This window comes from Prionailurus bengalensis, chromosome C2 (assembly GCF_016509475.1).
Source record: "Prionailurus bengalensis isolate Pbe53 chromosome C2, Fcat_Pben_1.1_paternal_pri, whole genome shotgun sequence".
NCBI classification, from domain to species: Eukaryota; Metazoa; Chordata; class Mammalia; order Carnivora; family Felidae; genus Prionailurus; species Prionailurus bengalensis.
Genome location: NC_057350.1, coordinates 46,238,392 through 46,259,645, shown reverse-complemented (window position 1 = coordinate 46,259,645; position 21,254 = coordinate 46,238,392). Strand labels below are relative to the sequence as shown.

Below are 21,254 nucleotides of genomic sequence, written 5' to 3'. Positions count from 1 at the left end.
ACAGAACCAGGTCCTGCTGGCCCCTCCCTGGTATAAATTAGGCTTCTTGGGAGCTCTCTTAACTCTTTGGAGCTATTCAGAAGCCATTAAATTATTCTTCCTGTGTTAAGTAGAACCCTTGAGATCTATAAATAGAGTAGCCCAGTAGTCTTTATAAAGATGTCTCCCAAAGCTTTTTTTATACTGACCTAATTCTTTTCCACTTGAAACTTTTAATACTGTAGGTCCTTTTTCAGTCAAATGATAGGATTGATTCCTAAGCTGTGGTTATTGGTTTACTCACCAAATTTTTAAAAATGCATTTTAGCGGGGCACCAGAGTGGCTCAATTGGCTAAGTGTCCAACTCTTGGTTTCAGCTTAAGTCATGATCTCATGGTTTGTGAGTTCGAGTCCCACATGGGGCTGCCGCTGCCAGAGTGGAGCCAGCTTGGGATTGTCCCTCTGCCCCTCCCCTGATTGTGGGCACACTCATGCTCGTGCATTCTTTCTCTCAAAAATAGGCAAATAAGTTAAAAAAAAAAAAACATTTTAGTGTCTGTTGTGTGTCAGGCACTGTACGTTCATACACTTGAGACTTGGGGTCTCGAATGTCCATTAGAGTCCTTGTAGGTGACCTGTGTTTTCCTTAAGATAATTCCAAAAGAGGCAATATGGAGCCATGGTTAAAGTGCTCAAGCCAGGCTGCCTGGATTTAAATCCTGGTCATGTCATCTAGTAGCTGTGTGTTCTCATGCTTCAGTTTCCTCATCTGTAAACCAGGAAGGATGATAGTGCTCACCTTATGAGAGAGACAGGGTTGTTGTAAAAGCCCTTAGAAACAGGGCTTGGAATAGAGAAAGTGCTAATAACCATGTGGCTTCCCTTCTCATCTGCTTGGGAAAATCAGGATTCATATTCTCTCTCTCTCTGTGTCTGTCTCTCTCTGGAACCAATGTATAACTCTCCCTGCACACATCTCCCCTTTCGCCCCTGCAAAAAAACTTGTTCTCTAATAAGTCTTTACTATTTCAATAAGTGGAACCAGGCACTAATTGCCCGTCCAAAGCCAGGAGGGTTTGAATAGTCTTCCCCTTCCACCAGCCCACTGTACTTGGTGCCTCCCAGGCCCTGCTTCCAGGGTGCATCTGCCCCTCTCTGCTTCTCCCCCACCACCCTGGTCATCTCTGGCCTGGGCGACTGCCTTAGTAGCTTCCAGACTGATCTCTCTTGCTTTTCTCCAGGGCATTCTCCACATAGCAGCCAGAGTGAGCTTTTAAAAATGTAAATTAGGGGGCACCTGAGTGGCTCAGTTGGTAAGCATCCGACTTGGGCTCAGGTCATGATTTCATGGTTCGTGGGTTCAAGCCCCACGTCGGGCTCTGTGCTGACAGCTCAGAGCCTGGAGCTTGCTTGGGATTCTGTGTCTCCCCTCTCTCTGTGCCCTTCCTCCACTCAGGCTCTGTCTCTCAAAAGTGAATAAAGATTAAAAAAAAATTTTTTTTAACATAAATTAGATCATGTCATTGTCCTGCTTAAAATCCTGCATGACTCTTGATTGCCTGCTTTGCCAGTTTCTCGTTGTCTGTGCTGGTCTGCACCAGGATGGAAGATTCTCCAGGGCACAGGCGTTGGCTCTTTCACTGCTGAATTCTTGGGTATGTGGAACATAATAGCTGCAGCATAAAGACTTGCTAAGTGAGTAGGAATATGTCTTTCCTCTTATTTCTAATATACTTTTCACCTCTTCTCCTATCCTCCTTTCTTTTTCAGGATGAGCTTTGGAGGATCCAGGAGAAGCTAGAATGCTACTTTGGCTCCTTGGTTGGCTCGAATGTATACATAACCCCTGCAGGATCCCAGGGCCTCCCACCCCATTATGATGATGTCGAGGTAAGAGGAAGAAAATTGTTCTCTTGGGGCCTGGGTTAGCTGTCAGGGTTCAGTTCAGCTCTCTGCCCTTCTTGCTGTGTGGTCTTAGAGATCCTGACCTCACCTAGATGTTGGGCCAAATTAATCCCACCAAACTGGCTTCCTGCTCATTCTCAAACAGGAGAGATGGTTTCCAGCCTTACTAATATAAAGAGCTACATATCCCTACAAAACAGGTATTTATTGCATCTGTCCACAGAAAAGCATGAGTGGCTTTTTCTGTAATTTCACAACGTAAGGGTTTTAATAAAGTGAGGTCACAAGTAATCTTTACATCTGCTTTCATTTTGTCCTTTTTCTGGAGCTGCCAGAAATGGATAATTTTTTCCATTTGTGAAAATCTTGGGGCAGCTTGAATGAAGGTCATGGTCTCACTTAAGCACTGGCACCTTGACAAGTGTTGCTTCACTCTCATGTGGCTGACAAAGAAGGTAACTCTTTGGCTTGGGCATTTTGTACTTTTATTTTTATACTAATACAGTTATTAGTAAAACGTCTCCTTTTTCCCCCCTCTGAAGGCAATTTGATAGCAATACATTTCCCAAAAGTTTTTGATTTTGTTTTTAATATTTTAAACAGAGCTTTAAGATATCTTTGGCTGAATGAAGAATAAAAAACTTGACGTTTTCCTATCTGCCAAGGCTGATACTCAGGATTTTAGGCACCATGAGTAATTTCTCAAACTTGGCTTTTCCCTCAGAGATTATGGGCTTTGTTGTCTGATAGAAGACTTAAAGGAAGGAGATAGTGGGATATAAAGAGCCCAGTGAGGCTTTATTACACTGAAAAGAATGAATATCCTTCCAGTATCAAGGTTCATGATGACCTGTTTTTTAAAAAGTGAAAAGCAGTAGTGGCAACTTTTATTCAAGTGTAGAGTGAAACACATCACTAATCTCTCATTTTTATTTTCCATCTGGAATGTGTAATTCATCGAAGCCCTTGGGGGGGCTAATACCCTAGAACTGCTTTGCCTCATGAGTTGTCCAGAAGCTGACATTCCCAGGTCCTGTGGCTCTCTTTAGGTTTTCATCCTGCAGCTGGAGGGGGAGAAACACTGGTGCCTTTACCACCCCACTGTGCCCCTGGCACGAGAGTACAGTGTGGAGGCCGAGGACAGGATTGGGAGGCCGACACATGAGTTCACGTTGAAGGTATGGGATCTCTATCACGGGAGCTGCTCGTGAGACAAGTTCAGGTCTGGGGTTTAGTGTTTGTATGATGGTCCTCGGTGTGATGGTCCTCGGAATACACTCAAGAGCGTGGGAGGGGGGAGGGTGGCTCTCACTCGGCCACGTGCAGCTTGTAAAGGAGACTTGGTGTTTGCATGTGTAGAATTGAGCTGAGGAAATGTTACATTCATTTTCCAAACAACCTGTCTTCAAATATAACCCAAGTTCCACAGGAATGGATTATGAGCTCGGTGACTACTGACTGAGAAGTGGAAGGTTTGGCCTGGGGCAGCTTCACCAAATCTAAGAGAGCAGTCAGGACTGGGCTGTAGCTTGCTCAGGCAGAGCACAGCCAGGGGCTTCTTAGTTTTTTTGTTGGTAGAATGCTAGCATGACCCACTCTCCTCCTGATTGTACAGTAGACCCTCTCTGCACTCCCCTCCCTCCCCCTGCATGTGTAGCCACCAGAAGAATAGTAATAATGAAAGGTCTTAAGGAATCTTACTCCGGGAAGCCAGGTGGCTTGATCGTGGCGGCAGGCTCGCCGGCATCTTGCTACAGAAAGAGTCTGTCTTTGAGCAGTTAGCCTGGGTGGACTCGTAGCCAGTCCCTAGCAGGTGAGATTGCTGAGAAAAAAATCTTAGAGGGATGAGAATAGGTCCTTAATTCAACTTTATATATTGAATTAAGATACCATAGTTAGCTCAAACCATTCCAGAGATTCTACCAACTTGATGTATATAGTTACTGTTTTTGCATTTCTTGTGTCTTGAATTTATCACTAGTTATAACTACTCAATGCCTTATGGACCTTTCTTGATTTTAAAAAGTTTTCCTGCCTGCCTGTACCTAGGAGAAGCAATCTCCTTTTTTGATGTGTGCTTATATTACAGGAGATTTGAATAGACACAATAAAGGTATCATTTTTTTAAGTTCTTGGTCAACAGTCAGCAGACCATGGCACATGGGCCAGAAATAATGGCCTGCTGCCTGTTTTTGTAAATAAAGTTTACCGGAACACAACCATATGTATTCCTTATTTATTGTCTAGGGCTCCATTCACATTGCACCCATAGAGTTGGCTGGTTGCCACAGAGACCACATGGCCCATGAACCAATGTTTACCATGGAGCCCTTTACAAAAAGAGTTTACCAACCCTTGTTCTCCATGAAGCATATTGAATAGGCTCTTGTTTGATTATTTTTAGGGAAAGATTAAGCTATCCATGGTCTCTGAGGCCCAGGCTGAGTTCCTTAGCTTGATGACAGCCAACTGGCCCTACCCAAGAAAGTTAGTCTTTATAGTGGTCTTCAGGTATAGATGATGTGGGTTCTGTGAGGCGGTGCTGGGAGGCCGGGATGTCATGGAGTGATGCCCACTGTTCACACTCGTGAGGATCTCCATTCATTAAGAGCAGCCCTGAGTCTCCTAGGAGGAGAAAGGCAAGCATCAGGTACCGTAGGGTTTTTTCTCAATTGCACATTTATATACATGTGAATTTTAAACCACCGAAGATCCTCAAATGAAATCTTGGCATAAATGCTTAGTATATGAAACAGAAAAGCTGAGTCATTCTGGGCGGGGTGGGCATGAAGGCCACGACGAAGGTCATCACACCTGGGATCTTGGGATGAAGACCACCCCTGTGATGGAAGCACCACTCTGTGGTTTTGGGGCCTGACACTCCTGGTTTTGAATGTAGCTGTGGTCGCTTAAGAGCTATGTGTTCTTGGGCAAGTTGTTTATGTCAGTCTCAGTTTCTCCTTTATTGAAAATGAGAGCATAATATTTACCTTGTAGGTTGTAAGAACTGAAGTTTTTTGTTTTTTTTAATATTTGTTTATTTTTGAGAGAGACAGAGTGTGAGCGGGGAGGGGCAGAGAGAGAGGGAGACACAGAATCTGAAGCAGGCTCCGGTCTCTGAGCTGTCAGCACAGAGCCTGATGTGGGGGTTAAACTCAGGAACTGTGAGAACATGACCTGAGCCAAAGTCGGATGCTTTACCAACTGAGCCATCCAGGTGCCCCGGAAGGATAGGTTTTGATGCCTCCTTTACAATGAAACTCCTTGGAAGAGACGGCTGTATGTCAGTACATTTATTACTGCTTATCAAATTACCACAAATTCCTACAAATTCAGTGGCTTAAAACAACACACATTTAGTTCTGCGGTTCATCAGTCCAGAAGGGATTTGGTTTTCCTTGGCTGAAATCAGGTATTGGCAAGACTGTTCCTTCCAGAGACTCTAGGGGAGAATCCATTTCCATGCTTTTTCTAGCTTTTAGAGACCTCCTGCATTCCTTGGCTCACAGCCCTTCCTCCATCTGCAAAGCCAGGAACATAGAGCCCAGTCTTTCTCACGCTGACATCTCTTTGGTTCTCTCCTCCTGTACCATCTTCTACTTTTAGGGATCCTTGTGATTATGTCGTACCTGCCCAGATAATCCAGAATAATTTCCCTCTCAGCAACTTTAATTCCATTCACAGCCTATTCATATCATCTATATTCATAGATGCCGGGGATTAGGCCACAGACATCTTCAGGGACCCTGCCCAGTCTTCTCTCCTGCTCCTGGGAACACCTCCCAGGAGGCTCCCCCCCCACCCCCAGACTTGCTCCAGGACCAGTCTCCCCAAGGTTACCAGGGGCTACCACGTTGTCAAGTACAGTGCTTGCCTCCGAGTTCCCATCATTCCTTTTTTTAAAGTTGTATTTATTCTGAGCTAGAGATAGAGAGCATGATCAGGGGAGGGGCAGAGAGAGAGGGAGAGGGAGAGAATCCCAAGGAGGCTTCGCATTGTTAGTGTAGAGTCTGATGGGGCTCGAACCCACAAACCATGAGATCATGACCTGAGCCGAAGTTGGACGCTTAACCGACTGAACCACCCAGGTGCCCCCGTCTGAGTCCCCATCTTAGCATCCTCCTGTCAGCCTCATTGGACACAGTGGTTCACTCCCACCTTCCTCACTGGGCTTCTAGGATACCAGCCTCTTTTGCTTCTCTTTCCTGCTTACTGGCTGTTCCTCTTCATTGTCTTTGGCTATTTTATCTTCAGTCTTTGCACCTCTGAAAGTTAGGGTGCCAGGGTTTATTTCCTGGACCTCTTTCCTCAATCCATACCCACTCCCATGGTTTTAAATTCCCTCTAGAGGGGCTGAGACTTCAGCTCAGGTCATGACCTCACGGTTTGTGGGTTCAAACCCCACATCTGGCTCTTTGCTGTCATTGAGGAGCCTGCTTTGGATCCTCTGTCCCCTCCCTCTCTGCAACTCCCCACTTGTTCTCTCTCAAAAATAAAACATTTAAAAATAAATAAATTGGGGCCCCTGGGTGGCTCACTCGGTAAGCGTCCAACTTCGGCTCAGGTCATGATCTCACGGTTCGTGAGTTCGAGCCCCGCGTCGGGCTCTGCGCTGACAGCTCAGAGCCTGGAGCCTGCTTCAGATTCTGTGTCTCCCTGTCTCTCTGCCCCTCCCCCACTCACACTGTCTCTCTCTCTCTCTCTCTCTCTCACAAATAAACATTAAAAAAAAATTAAAAATAAATTCCCTTTAGACTGATGTATTTGCAATGCTATGTCCTGTCTTTAGCCCACATCTCTAAACTCCTATCCAACTGCCTACTTAATGTCTCTACTGGAAAGATAAAAGGTGTCACAAACTTAGTATTCTGCAAAGCAAACTCTCATTTCCTGCTGTCCCCAGCCTTCTTTCCTGTAAATGTGACACATTTTCCTGCTTGTTCAGGATAAAACCCTTGGATGTGGATTTATACAAAAGCCTCCTATCTGGTATCCCCTTTGCAGGCTTTTCTCACATGACCATAATGATCTTTTGAGATCCATTGTACCCTTTGCCCAGATCTACAGTAGCTTTCTATTAAATCCAGAATAAAAGCCAAAGTCTTTAAAACAGGCCAGAAGGTCCTGTAATCCAGCCCCTCTGGTGCCTTCTCACTTCACCTCCCATCATTTCCACCCTCACTGCTCTCCTGCCACATGGACCCAAGCACATTTTTAACCTCAGGACCTTTGCCCTTGCTCTTCCCCCTGCCTGGAATCCTTTTGGCCCAGGTAGTCACTTGGCTAGCTTGCTCACTGTCTAAAGTCTCAATTGAAATGTCAGTCTAGCAGAGGAGGTCACCTGCTTGATCCCTGGATTGGGATGGGCAGTGTCAAGTGTAACTGGTCTCGGCTGTGAATAACGAAAGTGACTTCGGGTACTGAAAGCCTCTCAGGACTGGGGTTCACAGTAACAGACTCAGGCACAGTGAAGCTAGACTAACGGGACCCCAGGAGCCCAGCATACAGACCACCCCATGAATCAGTTAGTAGAAGGTCTCTAGAAGGGAGAACTGAAACTCAGAGCCTATTTTTGTTTCTTTAAGACAAGGGATTGAGAAGACCTCCTCCTTATTAACTCCCTCCTCCCTTTTCTTTTTCTTCCTTTAGCCGGGTGATTTCCTGTACTTCCCCAGAGGGACCATTCATCAAGCGGACACTCCTCCAGGTCTGGCCCACTCTACTCACGTGACCATCAGCACCTACCAGAACAAGTATGACCCTCTTCTCAGCCTCATGTCCCAGGGCAGCTCAAGTTGTGGCCCGGGGCAACCACACACGGAAGGGAATGAGGGAGTTGGCCACTACTGTCCTGCTTATCCAATCTCAGGGGTTTCATTCAGGCTCCCTTGCTAACTCCATACTCCTTTAGAGTCTTCTCCCTGCCATCGCCCCGTCAGGGATTCCTCCTGGGAACGCCATGAACATTGGGATTTACCCAATGAAGACTCGCAAATTTGGGATGAAAGAACCATAGCTGTAGGTGTGGCAGTGTTAATGATGCCAGGCTGGACTGGTAGTCTGTCTCTTTTTAAAATCTTTTATTGCAGTAAAATATTTACAACGTAGTATATGCCACTGTAACCATTTTTAAGTGTACAATTTGGTGACAGTAATTACATTCACACTGTTGTGTAAGCATCACGACTATCTGTTTCCAAAACATTTCATCACCCCAAACAGAAACCCTCGTGTCCACTGAAACCTCTGGATCTCTTTTAAGGTTTCTCTTTTATGAAAGTTCATGAAGTTATGTAGGAGAGGAAGTCTGGAACAGTAAGACCTAAACTCACATGTGCTGAAAACAGTTCTAATTAAAACTGTGTTCCATTTCGGTGAGTGCCTCCTCACAGGACCCGGGCAGAAGCGCCCTCCCTGTGAGTGATTTCCGAATAGCAGCGACCTTGCTAGTAGTCCAGACCTCCTTGAAAGTCATTACTGTATCGCAGCTTGCAGGCACCAGCCGCTGTGCTAGTTGCTGGGAATGCAGGCCTGTTACTGAAGGGGCTTTGAGAGAACTTGCAGTCTGGAAGTCGGGGCAGATTCCATCATGGGTCTGCAGGGGGGATCTCTTGCAGCATAGAGGAATGCATTTTGCCAAGCTGGGGCATCTAGGAACGCTTCAGAAATGACTTGACACCCAAGCTGAGTGAGTCTCAAAGGATGAGTAAGTAGAGGTGGGTCAGAAGGTCAAAGTAGGAGAGGCATTCTAGTCCTGACGGACAGCCAAGTCCCCTCCTACCTTCAAAGCTATAACTTGCAAAACAAGTTAGTAAGGTACTTCTTCCTCATCTGGGTTTTCTGGGTGAAAACCCCTGCGTTTAAGAGGCTGCTCAGAGGAACTTGCTGGAGCCTGGCCTAAAGTTAGTGCAGTCCTTGCCCACAAATAGAAGGCCAAAGCTTATGAAAAATGCCTTTGTCACTGTGGCTAGGCAGATTCTTGGGCATGGCCGGGAACAGAAAGTCACCAAGGCCAGCTTAAGAAGAGTGGGGACAATTGAGGGAGTGGGATTGTAGGAAGTGGAAAGAGCCAGCCACAGGGAGGCCAGAACCTGAAGTTCACTGTGGGTACAAAGTACCTCTGGGCCTTGACAACCAGTTTGGCACCATGAATGTCCATGTAGCTTCTGGTGTCCCGCCATTAATGTTACTCAGCTCCTCCCCCTTTCTGTGATTCTGTCTTTTGCATTTCACTTACTGGCCCCGACTGGTTTCCTAGTAATTGGTATTTCACGTACTTTGTTGTCTTTCCTCATCTTCTGTTCACTCATAACATTGACTCACCATAAGCCAAGGAATCAATAGGTTCCTTGTCTGACCTCCCTTTATCTCAGTGGACTTAATAGCTTTTACTTTTGCTAAACTGTTTCCTAGTTCCAAGAGTGAAGAGCTAGTGGGCTCTTCCCTGGGTCCCACCCATGTCTTTGGTCAGCTGGGGATGTGGATGGACACCATGACTGACGTGTGTAGGTCAGACTCTGACCTGAGCCTTTATCGGTGGTTCTGGGGCTAGAATGGGACAAATTTAACTCAAGAACCATTGCTCCCCAGAGATGTCCCTCTGCTTTGGTCCTAGTTCTCTTGAAGGCACTGTGGCAGGGTGAGGATTTGGGGGCCTTTTCCTAACACCTCTTAAGGGTAGCTTTTTTGGGAATTTTTGGGACCTCTGTGGGACAGCAGCAGGTTGGTTTGGCTATTTTACCAAAGTGAACCCCTCAAGAGGTATTAACCTCAAATTCTGGAAAGGCCCAACATCCATTCTGACTCTGAAAAGAGCACAGAGCTCTGGTTAGCTGCAGTTAATCTCTTCATGAGCTACTGCCACATGATTTCACCTATGGCCTTGCAAAAGGAGCTTATTTTTGTGCTGGTGAAAAATCTCCAGGAGGAGGTTCACGCAGTCAGATCTGTGAGGTTGGGTGTGACGTGAAGTTATAAAGTGGTGAAGATGCCAAAGGGTGGACATCTTAGGGAAAGTGTCTCTGATGTGGCTTTTGTCTTCGTTTGCCACTTTTCCGGAAGGGAAGCATAAAAGTGTTAATTTTGCTTAGTGGGTGAGAAGCAAGTCATACTGTGAATTTCCATTTTGCACGTAGCCAGCAATTTGAAATCTGGTGACACTGAGGAAAATTTTAAACAGCTAAGAAATGTTTAAAGAGAGCAACCCCACAGAGCATTTCTTACAGTGGCACACATTTGGGAGTGAGCCAGTGGTAAATGCCCCAGAGAAAGCACAGGTAACTGAACACCGATGCTCATCCCTAGATGTTATTTTTGGCCATTGGATTCTACCCTTCTATCCCAGTAAACCACTGCTAGAGTTTCAACAAGTTGCAAGTTGACTATTTTAAAATTGTTGATGTTGGATATTTTACTGGGGAAGAGTGCCCCTCTATTACAAGGGAAAAAGGAAAATGTGGCGTCTAACAGTTCAGATGATTACACAGTCTAGGGATCTTCTGGTTAACCCTAAATGTATTTCTTTTGGAGTTTTTGAACATAAACGTTTTTTATGTCCTGTAATTGTTAAAATCTCCTACAAAGCTCCTCTCATAGACACTTGTGTTATAGTTGAAGACATTAAAAAATATTGGTCCCTTGAACTTCCCACTTAGACTGTATATGACTGTGTGGCATCTTTAGGAAAAATTGTGAATAAAGTCTAGCTTCCCACTTTTAACTTTCCACGTGAGTGTCTGGGAAAGGTGGGGGAGAGAAGCTGTGTGATTGATGAAGGTCTTTTAAAGTTTTTTGTGCTGAGTAATGTCAAATTAATTAAACTCACGATGCCTGGGGAAGGGAAGAAAGTTGGAATGCCCTTTGTAGCTTTGGGATTTACTCTCGAAATCAGTGTTTTTTTGTAAATTCCGTGTGTGGTCTGTTTTCTTTTTTGGTGCATATTGCAGTTCATGGGGAGATTTCCTTTTGGACACCATGTCGGGGCTTGTGTTTGACACCGCAAAGGAAGATCTGGAGTTCCGGGCTGGCATACCCCGGCAGCTGCTCCTGGTGAGGAGTGAAGGCGGGTGGGGGGAGTGGCAGCCCAGGCCGGCGGAGGCCGTGGTCCCCCTCGGAGGGACCCCAGGATCCTTCCTCCTACAGGAGTCAAGCTTGTCTCCTGGGCTGACGGCAGAGCTGGGAGGTTTGCAGAGGAGGGTCGTGCCGCACGTGACGTGGGACCCAAAGAGCCTAGGGTGTTGTGCAGACAGCCCTCTTTCCATATGTCACGGTGGCAGTAGCAGGTGCTGTGAGGACGCTGGTTGAATAAGTGGTTGAATAAGTAAGACGTGTGGCTAGGAGAGCCATAGATTGATTGCACATGATTACTTAGGAGAGACCCACAGGAGATCCTTGGGGTACTGGGGTATTCCTGGCTTTCCTCCGCATCCTTGTTTTATGTTTGAAACAGCAGCACTGTTAGGCTAGTTTTGAGGTGACTGAATTAGTGCTAAGATGAGCAAAGGTTACTTTCACTGTCTGAAGCAGTCACCTCAGGACGATGAGTTGCCTTCCTAAAGGCAGAGCCGAGACCGCACCGTATTTCTAGGGATCCCTCTTTCTAGGCAAAATCCTGACAATTGATCTTGTTTTGGCTAACAAAAGGCAGCTTATGATGAATAGTGGTTACAAGGAAATAATGGGGTATTCTTAAATACACTGGTTGTCCCCTGCCCCGTACCCCCAGAAGCATCATGGATCTTCGTCTGTACTGGGTGATTATGCTCAGTGTACTACTTTGGAGACCAGGACCTTGGTGGTAAGTCTTGTTGGAGTTTGGGCCAGCACTCACTTCTCTTTCCAGCAGGTGGAAGCCACAGCTGTTGCAACAAGATTAAGTGGCTTTCTGAGGACCCTTGCAGACCGCCTGGAGGGCACCAAAGAGCTGCTTTCAGCAGACATGAAGAAGGATTTTGTTATGAACAGACTTCCCCCTTACCATATGGGAGACGGATCAGAGTTTTCAACGCCAGGTGGAGCTTTTGCTTTTCTTCTAGGTGGTTGGGCTGATGTGGGATATTTTGAGGCTTTCCTGGGTGGGCTCCTCTTTGGGAAGATGGAAAGTAAGAAGCATCTTAAAGTTTATTTGAGAGAGAGAGAAAATCCCAGGCAGGCTCCATGCTGTCAGTGCAGAGCCCAATGTAGGGCTCCATCTCACGAAGCGTGAGATCATGACCTGAGCCAAAATCCAAAGTCCATCACTTAACCAGTGAGCCACCCAGGTGCCCCAAGAAGCTGGTAAGATGGATCTGGATCTGTCTTTGGCGTGTTACGTTTGGATAGGACATGCTGTACCTTTAGGCATCCTGCCTCCCAGCATGTTGGGGAGAAAGAGCCCTGTGATTGTGGGTGAAAAATAGGTGTATTTATGGGTCCTCTGGTATTCATCATCTTCAGGAAGTTTTAATAACTTGAACACTGAATTCCAACAAGATGAACTCAGTGATGGGTAAAATGTTGCCACCAGCAGGTGAAATTTAAGAATGCCCAAGGTGGTCACCAACTTTCCCTAAGTCCCTTGTGACTACTTTGGGACAGGTTTAGGCTGCAAATGACCTAACACTTGTGGATAGATGGTGATAGCATACCATCAGTATGGCACTCCTGCAGGGGGACAAATGGGTTTAGGACTTACTGCAACTAGGAAGACCACACACTGTTGAGGGTTGTGGGGCATCTCAGTAAAAGAGTGTTGGAAGGCTTTATAGGATTTGGGCTCTGGTTAGGTGATTTTTTAGGAGGGTTAAGAGAGTGGGGCTTTGCTCTGAGTTGGATGCTGTCAGAAAATAGGGAGTCTAATTGGGTCTTCTGTAGGCAGGAGGAGTGAAAGGAAGCTGAAGTTGGAATTAGTAAAATGGGATCTGCTTCCCGGATTAGCAGGATGGGGACCTGTGGTCCTTTTGGAGGTTTGGACAAAGTTCTTGCTTTTGCCTGAGTTCTGACATGATTGTGGAGCGGTCTTGTTTTAGTCTGGCTCTATCACAGAGGAGGGGCCTTGCTTACTGTTGGTGTTCAGGGGGACTGTGTTCAGCAGAGCACCGACACGTGGCTTTGAGCTCCAGGCCCAATCTTGGGCTGCTTGGTGCTTTCTCCATGGAGTAAGAGTCTCATTTTTACTAATTTTTATTAAAACCTTATTTATCATAGTTGAGAACCACTGAAATAGTCTATAAGGTTGCCTCTAACATTGATTCTATTTATTTTTTTAGTACAATCTTTAGGGGAAGTTTAGAATTAGTTTGGTCCTATTCAAAACAGATTTTTTTCAGCATATATTTTCATCTTTATAGAACCGTTTTCTGAGTATCAGCTTATGGCACGGAATATCTTCTCTAAGGTTTTCCTTGTCTTAGCCATTATCGTCCATAAGGCTCCGTTCTTTCGAGACTCTTTAACCAGATGACCCTGTAAGATTAGTCTGTTTTTAGTGGCTACTTTTTCACTAAATCTAACTTGGGAAAGGACTATTTTTTTATTTCTGTGAATTTTATTAGCTGGCTTTTATGATCTTATGCTTGACCTACATGGATAGAATAATTTGCTATGATTATACAACTAGTTGGTGAGATGGTGTGGTTTGAATGCAGTCCTTTCAGGGTCCACGTGTAGAGCAAGAGGCAGAGGACAGAAACTGGGGAAGGGAGTGTTGTGTGCAGAAGGCACGGTGGCCCTATTGTGACAGTTGTCATGCTTCCATGGTATTGTATACATCTATTTAATATGCTTAACCATCTATCGTTACTGATCTGTTAAACATCTGCACTGGAAGAATGAGCTCCATAAGGATGTAAACTATATTTCATTATCATTATAAATATAGGGTAAGCCAATACTTGAGTTGCAGGGTACCCCACATTTATTTTTTTTTTATTTATTTTTTTTTTTCTGAAATTTATTGACAAATTGGTTTCCATACAACACCCAGTGCTCATCCCAAAAGGTGCCCTCCTCAATACCCATCACCCACCCTCTCCTCCCTCCCACCCCCCATCAACCCTCAGTTTGTTCTCAGTTTTTAACAGTCTCTTATGCTTTGGCTCTCTCCCATTCTAACCTCTTTTTTTTTTTTTTTCCTTCCCCTCCCCCATGGGTTCCTGTTAAGTTTCTCAGGATCCACATAAGAGTGAGACCATATGGTATCTGTCTTTCTCTGTATGGCTTATTTCACTTAGCATCACACTCTCCAGTTCCATCCACGTTGCTACAAAAGGCCATATTTCATTTTTTCTCATTGCCATGTAATATTCCATTGTGTATATAAACCACAATTTCTTTATCCATTCATCAGTTGATGGACATTTAGGCTCTTTCCATAATTTGGCTATTGTTGAGAGTGCTGCTATGAACATTGGGGTACAAGTGGCCCTATGCATCAGTGCTCCTGTATCCCTTGGATAAATTCCTAGCAGTGCTATTGCTGGGTCATAGGGTAGGTCTATTTTTAATTTTCTGAGGAACCTCCACACTGCTTTCCAGAGCGGCTGCACCAATTTGCATTCCCACCAACAGTGCAAGAGGGTTCCCGTTTCTCCACATCCTCTCCAGCATCTATAGTCTCCTGATTTGTTCATTTTGGCCACTCTGACTGGCGTGAGGTGATACCTGAGTGTGGTTTTGATTTGTATTTCCCTGATAAGGAGCGACGCTGAACATCTTTTCATGTGCCTGTTGGCCATCCGGATGTCTTCTTTAGAGAAGTGTCTATTCATGTTTTCTGCCCATTTCTTCACTGGGTTATTTGTTTTTCGGGTGTGGAGTTTGGTGAGCTCTTTATAGATTTTGGATACTAGCCCTTTGTCCGATATGTCATTTGCGAATATCTTTTCCCATTCCGTTGGTTGCCTTTTAGTTTTGTTGGTTGTTTCCTTTGCTGTGCAGAAGCTTTTTATCTTCATAAGGTCCCAGTAATTCACCTTTGCTTTTAATTCCCTTGCCTTTGGGGATGTGTCGAGTAAGAGATTGCTACGGCTGAGGTCAGAGAGGTCTTTTCCTGCTTTCTCCTCTAAGGTTTTGATGGTTTCCTGTCTCACATTTAGGTCCTTTATCCATTTTGAGTTTATTTTTGTGAATGGTGTGAGAAAGTGGTCTAGTTTCAACCTTCTGCATGTTGCTGTCCAGTTCTCCCAGCACCATTTGTTAAAGAGGCTGTCTTTTTTCCATTGGATGTTCTTTCCTGCTTTGTCAAAGATGAGTTGGCCATACGTTTGTGGGTCTAGTTCTGGGGTTTCTATTCTATTCCATTGGTCTATGTGTCTGTTTTGGTGCCAATACCATGCTGTCTTGATGATGACAGCTTTGTAGTAGAGGCTAAAGTCTGGGATTGTGATGCCTCCTGCTTTGGTCTTCTTCTTCAAAATTCCTTTGGCTATTCGGGGCCTTTTGTGGTTCCATATGAATTTTAGGATTGCTTGTTCTAGTTTCGAGAAGAATGCTGGTGCAATTTTGATTGGGATTGCATTGAATGTGTAGATAGCTTTGGGTAGTATTGACATTTTGACAATATTTATTTTTCCAATCCATGAGCAGGGAATGTCTTTCCATTTCTTTAAATCTTCTTCAATTTCCTTCAGAAGCTTTCTATAGTTTTCAGCATACAGATCCTTTACATCTTTGGTTAGATTTATTCCTAGGTATTTTATGCTTCTTGGTGCAATTGTGAATGGGATCAGTTTCTTTATTTGTCTTTCTGTTGCTTCATTGTTAGTGTATAAGAATGCAACTGATTTCTGTACATTGATTTTGTATCCTGCAACTTTGCTGAATTCCTGTATCAGTTCTAGCAGACTTTTGGTGGAGTCTATCGGATTTTCCATGTATAATATCATGTCATCTGCAAAAAGCGAAAGCTTGACTTCATCTTTGCCAATTTTGATGCCTTTGATTTCCTTTTGTTGTCTGATTGCTGATGCTAGAACTTCCAGCACTATGTTAAACAGCAGCGGTGAGAGTGGGCATCCTTGTCGTGTTCCTGATCTCAGGGAAAAAGCTTTCAGTTTTTCCCCGTTGAGGATGATGTTAGCTGTGGGCTTTTCATAAATGGCTTTTATGATCTTTAAGTATGTTCCTTCTATCCCGACTTTCTCAAGGGTTTTTATTAAGAAAGGGTGCTGGATTTTGTCGAAGGCCTTTTCTGCATCGATTGACAGGATCATATGGTTCTTCTCTCTTTTTTTGTTAATGTGATGTATCACGTTGATTGATTTGCGAATGTTGAACCAGCCCTGCATCCCAGGAATGAATCCCACTTGATCATGGTGAATAATTCTTTTTATATGCCGTTGAATTCGATTTGCTAGTATCTTATTGAGAATTTTTGCATCCATATTCATCAGGGATATTGGCCTGTAGTTCTCTTTTTTTACTGGGTCTCTGTCTGGTTTAGGAATCAAAGTAATACTGGCTTCATAGAATGAGTCTGGAAGTTTTCCTTCCCTTTCTATTTCTTGGAATAGCTTGAGAAGGATAGGTATTATCTCTGCTTTAAACGTCTGGTAGAACTCCCCTGGGAAGCCATCTGGTCCTGGACTCTTATTTGTTGGGAGATTTTTGATAACCGATTCAATTTCTTCGCTGGTTATGGGTCTGTTCAAGCTTTCTATTTCCTCCTGATTGAGTTTTGGAAGCGTGTGGGTGTTCAGGAATTCGTCCATTTCTTCCAGGTTGTCCAATTTGTTGGCATATAAGTTTTCATAGTATTCCCTGATAATTGTTTGTATCTCTGAGGGATTGGTTGTAATCATTCCATTTTCATTCATGATTTTATCTATTTGGGTCATCTCCCTTTTCTTTTTGAGAAGCCTGGCTAGAGGTTTGTCAATTTTGTTTATTTTTTCAAAAAACCAACTCTTGGTTTCGTTGATCTGCTCTACAGTTTTTTTAGTTTCTATATTGTTTATTTCTGCTCTGATCTTTATTATTTCTCTTCTTCTGCTGGGCTTAGGCTGCCTTTGCTGTTCTGCTTCTAGTTCCTTTAGGTGTGCTGTTAGATTTTGTATTTGGGATTTTTCTTGTTTCTTGAGATAGGCCTGGATTGCAATGTATTTTCCTCTCAGGACTGCCTTTGCTGCGTCCCAAAGCGTTTGGATTGTTGTATTTTCATTTTCGTTTGTTTCCATATATTTTTTAATTTCTTCTCTAATTGCCTGGTTGACCCACTCATTCGTTAGTAGGGTGTTCTTTAACCTCCATGCTTTTGGAGGTTTTCCAGACTTTTTCCTGTGGTTGATTTCAAGCTTCATGGCATTGTGGTCTGAAAGTAAGCATGGTATAATTTCAATTCTTGTAAACTTATGAAGGGCTGTTTTGTGACCCAGTATATGATCTATCTTGGAGAATGTTCCATGTGCACTCGAGAAGAAAGTATATTCTGTTGCTTTGGGATGCAGAGTTCTAAATATATCTGTCAAGTCCATCTCATCCAATGTCTCATTCAGGGCCCTTGTTTCTTTATTGACCGTGTGTCTAGATGATCTATCCATTTCTGTAAGTGGTGTATTAAAGTCCCCTGCAATTACCACATTCTTATCAATAAGGTTGCTTATGTTTATGAGTAATTGTTTTATATATTTGGGGGCTCCGGTATTCGGTGCATAGACATTGATAATTGTTAGCTCTTCCTGATGGATAGACCCTGTAACTATTATATAATGTCCTTCTTCATCTCTTGTTACAGCCTTTAATTTAAAGTCTAGTTTGTCTGATATAAGTATGGCTACTCCAGCTTTCTTTTGGCTTCCAGTCGCATGATAAATAGTTCTCCATCCCCTCACTCTCAATCTAAAGGTGTCCTCAGGTCTAAAATGAGTCTCTTGTAGACAGCAAATAGATGGGTCTTGTTTTTTTATCCATTCTGATACCCTATGTCTTTTGGTTGGCGCATTTAATCCATTTACATTCAGTGTTATTATAGAAAGATACGGGTTTAGAGTCATTGTGATGTCTGTATGTTTTATGCTTATAGTGATGTCTCTGGGACTTTGTCTCACAGGGTCCCCCTTAGGATCTCTTGTAGGGCTGGTTTAGTGGTGACAAATTCCTTCAGTTTTTGTTTGTTTGGGAAGACCTTTATCTCTCCTTCTATTCTAAATGACAGACTTGCTGGATAAAGGATTCTTGGCTGCATATTTTTTCTGTCTAGCACCCTGAAAATCTCTTGCCAATTCTTTCTGGCCTGCCAAGTTTCAAAAGAGAGATCAGTCACGAGTCTTATAGGTCTCCCTTTATATGTGAGGGCACGTTTACCCCTTGCTGCTTTCAGAATTTTCTCTTTATCCTTGTATTTTGCCAGTTTCACTATGATATGTCGTGCAGAAGATCGATTCAAGTTACGTCTGAAGGGAGTTCTCTGTGCCTCTTGGATTTCAATGCCTTTTTCCTTCCCCAGTTCAGGGAAGTTCTCAGCTATGATTTCTTCAAGTACCCCTTCAGCACCTTTCCCTCTCTCTTCCTCCTCTGGGATACCAATTATGCGTATATTATTTCTTTTTAGTGTATCACTTAATTCTCTAATTTTCCCCTCATACTCCTGGATTTTTTTATCTCTCTTTTTCTCAGCTTCCTCTTTTTCCATAACTTTATCTTCTAGTTCACCTATTCTCTCCTCTGCCTCTTCAAGCCGAGCTGTGGTGGTTTCCATTTTGTTATGCATTTCGTTTAAAGCGTTTTTCAGCTCCTCGTGACTGTTCCTTAGTCCCTTGATCTCTGTAGCAAGAGATTCTCTGCTGTCCTGTATACTGTTTTCAAGCCCAGCGATTAATTTTATGACTATTATTCTAAATTCACTTTCTGTTATATTATTTAAATCCTTTTTGATCAGCTCATTAGCTGTTGTTATTTCCTGGAGATTCTTCTGAGGGGAGTTCTTCCGCTTGGTCATTTTGGATAGTCCCTGGCGTGGTGAGGACCTGCAGGGCACTTCCCCTGTGCTGTGGTGTATACCTGGAGTTGGTGGGCGGGGCCGCAGTCAGACCTGATGTCTGCCCCCAGCCCACCGCTGGGGCCACAGTCGGACTGGTGTGTGCCTTCTCTTCCCCTCTCCTAGGGGCGGGATTCACTGTGGGGTGGTGTGGCTCGTCTGGGCTACTTGCACCCTGCCAGGCTTGTGATGCTGGGGATCTGGCGTATTAGCTGGGGTGGGTAGGCAAGGTGCTCGGGGGCAGGAGGGGCAGGCTTAGATCGCTTCTCCTTAGGTGATCCACTTCAGGAGGGGCCCCTCTTCCGTGGGCCTCTCGTCTGCGTTTGGCTCCGGCGACTCTGTTCTGCTAATCCTCTGGCGGTTTTCTGGGTTATTTAGGCGGATGTAGATGGAATCTAAGTGATCAGCAGGACGTGCGGTGAGCCCAGCGTCCTCCTAAGCCGCCATCTTGCCGCAACCCCGGTACCCCACATTTAGATTTTACCCACAGACAAGATTCAACCTGGGTTTCCTCTTGTGAAGTTTGTCTTTCTCCCTGTGGGTCTTCTAGGTGGACAGTTCCCAAGGTTGGACAGCACAGTGAGACTGCAGTTTAAAGAACACACCATCCTCACAGTAGGGCTGCATCAGGATCAGTCTGTGAGTATACAGAGGGGAGGAGGTTTCCTCTTTTCTCCGAACATTTCTGTCACGGGCCTCAGGTTATCAAATTAACAAACGGCCCCTGCCTTTACCCCTCATGCATCTGTCCTCATAACTTTGTGCCCTGGCTTTACATCAATCAGATGGTGCTTACATCTCACTGGGCCAGAGAGGCCTGCCTGTTGGATGTTTGGGGCTTGCCCTCATCCCCACAGATTCTCCTTTATTCCCCTCATGTGGGGATTATTGCCTGGTCTCAGGCCATACTGCTCTTGCTCAGATAACTGCAGACCCTTGTTCATGCACCTCCCTCAGTCCCTCTCGCCTCCTGAATGTTGTCCAAATCTATCATTACATATGGCTTTGTGAAGGTTTCTTTTCAAAAAATCTCTATCTTGTAGATCATGGAGAAGAAAGTTGACATTCCATAACCTTGTCACCTAATCCTATGGTTGCCAAAACTGGCTAACTGATCCTTGACTCTACTGGAATTTTTTTTTTTTTTTTTTTTTTGGAGAGTGAGTGCCAGTGGGGGAGGGGCAAAGAGAGAGAAGGAGAATCTTAAGCAGGCTCCATGCTGGGCATGCTGATTCAGGGCTTGATCTCACTGTTGTGAGATCATGAGCTGAGCTGAAATCAAGAGTCGGAGGCACAAATGCCTGAGCCACCCAGGTGCCCCAACTGGAAAAGTTTTAGAAGTTTTAAATTCCTGGGTTTCATCTGCTCTGGGTTGGAGCTTCTGTATTTATTAGTAAAGCTCCCTGGACACCCTCCCCTGCCCTATGACTTCACCCTCTTCCTTTTAATTCGCTATCTTGATAGGTACTCCATAAATGATTGGAAGGGGATGAGAGTGTGGGGCAGCTAGGTGTGTCTATAAGCAGACTGTCACAGCCATCATGGCCAGACCTGGAGAGGACTGATTTATAAAACACACAGGAAAAAAAAACCTCAGAAGTATACACTCTTGTATTCCTATTAAAAAAAAAAAAATCCTAGTTATTCTGATAATCAGAATTATTCTGATATACAGAATTTGAGACCTTCTGTATCAGGCCAAGGTCTTTGACCCTGATGTAAGAAGTGACCAGGAATGAGTGAGGGTTCTGATTAGGATGATAAACCCCCCTGTGTAGGATGGAAAGGAAGGGAAGTTGGGACTATTTGGGAGGCTACTGTAATTGGAAGTTTTTATAGCTCCTGTGGCTGGTAATATTTGCTCCATGGTGTTCATAAATTGTCAGCTTATCTATAACTGGGAATGTCAAATTCTGACATAAAACCGTGCTCTTAGGATCAAAGGAACAAACTTGTGTTTCATTGATAAGTTGGTATGTAAACATTTTTTTAAACCCCATTCCTGATGTTCTACCAGCTACACTCTTTAAAAAGTGCCTGTTACATACAAATAGTAATCTGATTATAATATATACCTTGTATATAATCATTTTGTGTCAAAAAAGATTCTTTACAGTATTCTGGGTGTTGAATTTCATTATTGGAAAACACTCCTAGTAGTCACCTCCTATTTTGTTGTTGACAACTTAACCCAGCCCTCCCCTTTTTTCTTTTAAAGGACGAAACTCAGGAAAAGATGATTTACATCTATCATTCCTTAAAGAACAGGAGAGAGACACACATGATGGGAAATGAGGAAACAGAGGTCCGTTCCAACCTAAAATGTCTTTCCTGTGATTTGGTGGTGGCTGGGAAGAATGTGTTACCTTTGATTTATGGGTGATGTGTTTTATGATCGCAGCATGGACTTAACGTTTC

At 44.2% G+C, this 21,254-nt stretch overlaps 1 protein-coding gene across 7 annotated transcripts in view; it reads left to right on the top strand.

Annotated features, from left to right (window-relative positions):
* The window catches only part of RIOX2 (ribosomal oxygenase 2), a 32,217-nt gene that overhangs the window by 10,173 nt on the left and 790 nt on the right, over window positions 1–21,254 (top strand). For 5 of the 7 annotated variants that reach the window (XM_043593924.1, XM_043593926.1, XM_043593925.1 and 2 more), the window contains exons 3-9: window positions 1,751–1,870; window positions 2,935–3,063; window positions 7,535–7,638; window positions 10,831–10,933; window positions 11,727–11,895; window positions 19,387–19,475; window positions 21,055–21,141. In XM_043593924.1, the coding sequence (XP_043449859.1) occupies window positions 1,751–1,870; window positions 2,935–3,063; window positions 7,535–7,638; window positions 10,831–10,933; window positions 11,727–11,895; window positions 19,387–19,475; window positions 21,055–21,141 (801 nt within the window). The remainder of the gene's footprint in view (window positions 1–1,750; window positions 1,871–2,934; window positions 3,064–7,534; window positions 7,639–10,830; window positions 10,934–11,726; window positions 11,896–19,386; window positions 19,476–21,054; window positions 21,142–21,254) is intronic. The other 2 variants (XM_043593928.1, XM_043593929.1) reach the window with 1 other exon arrangement.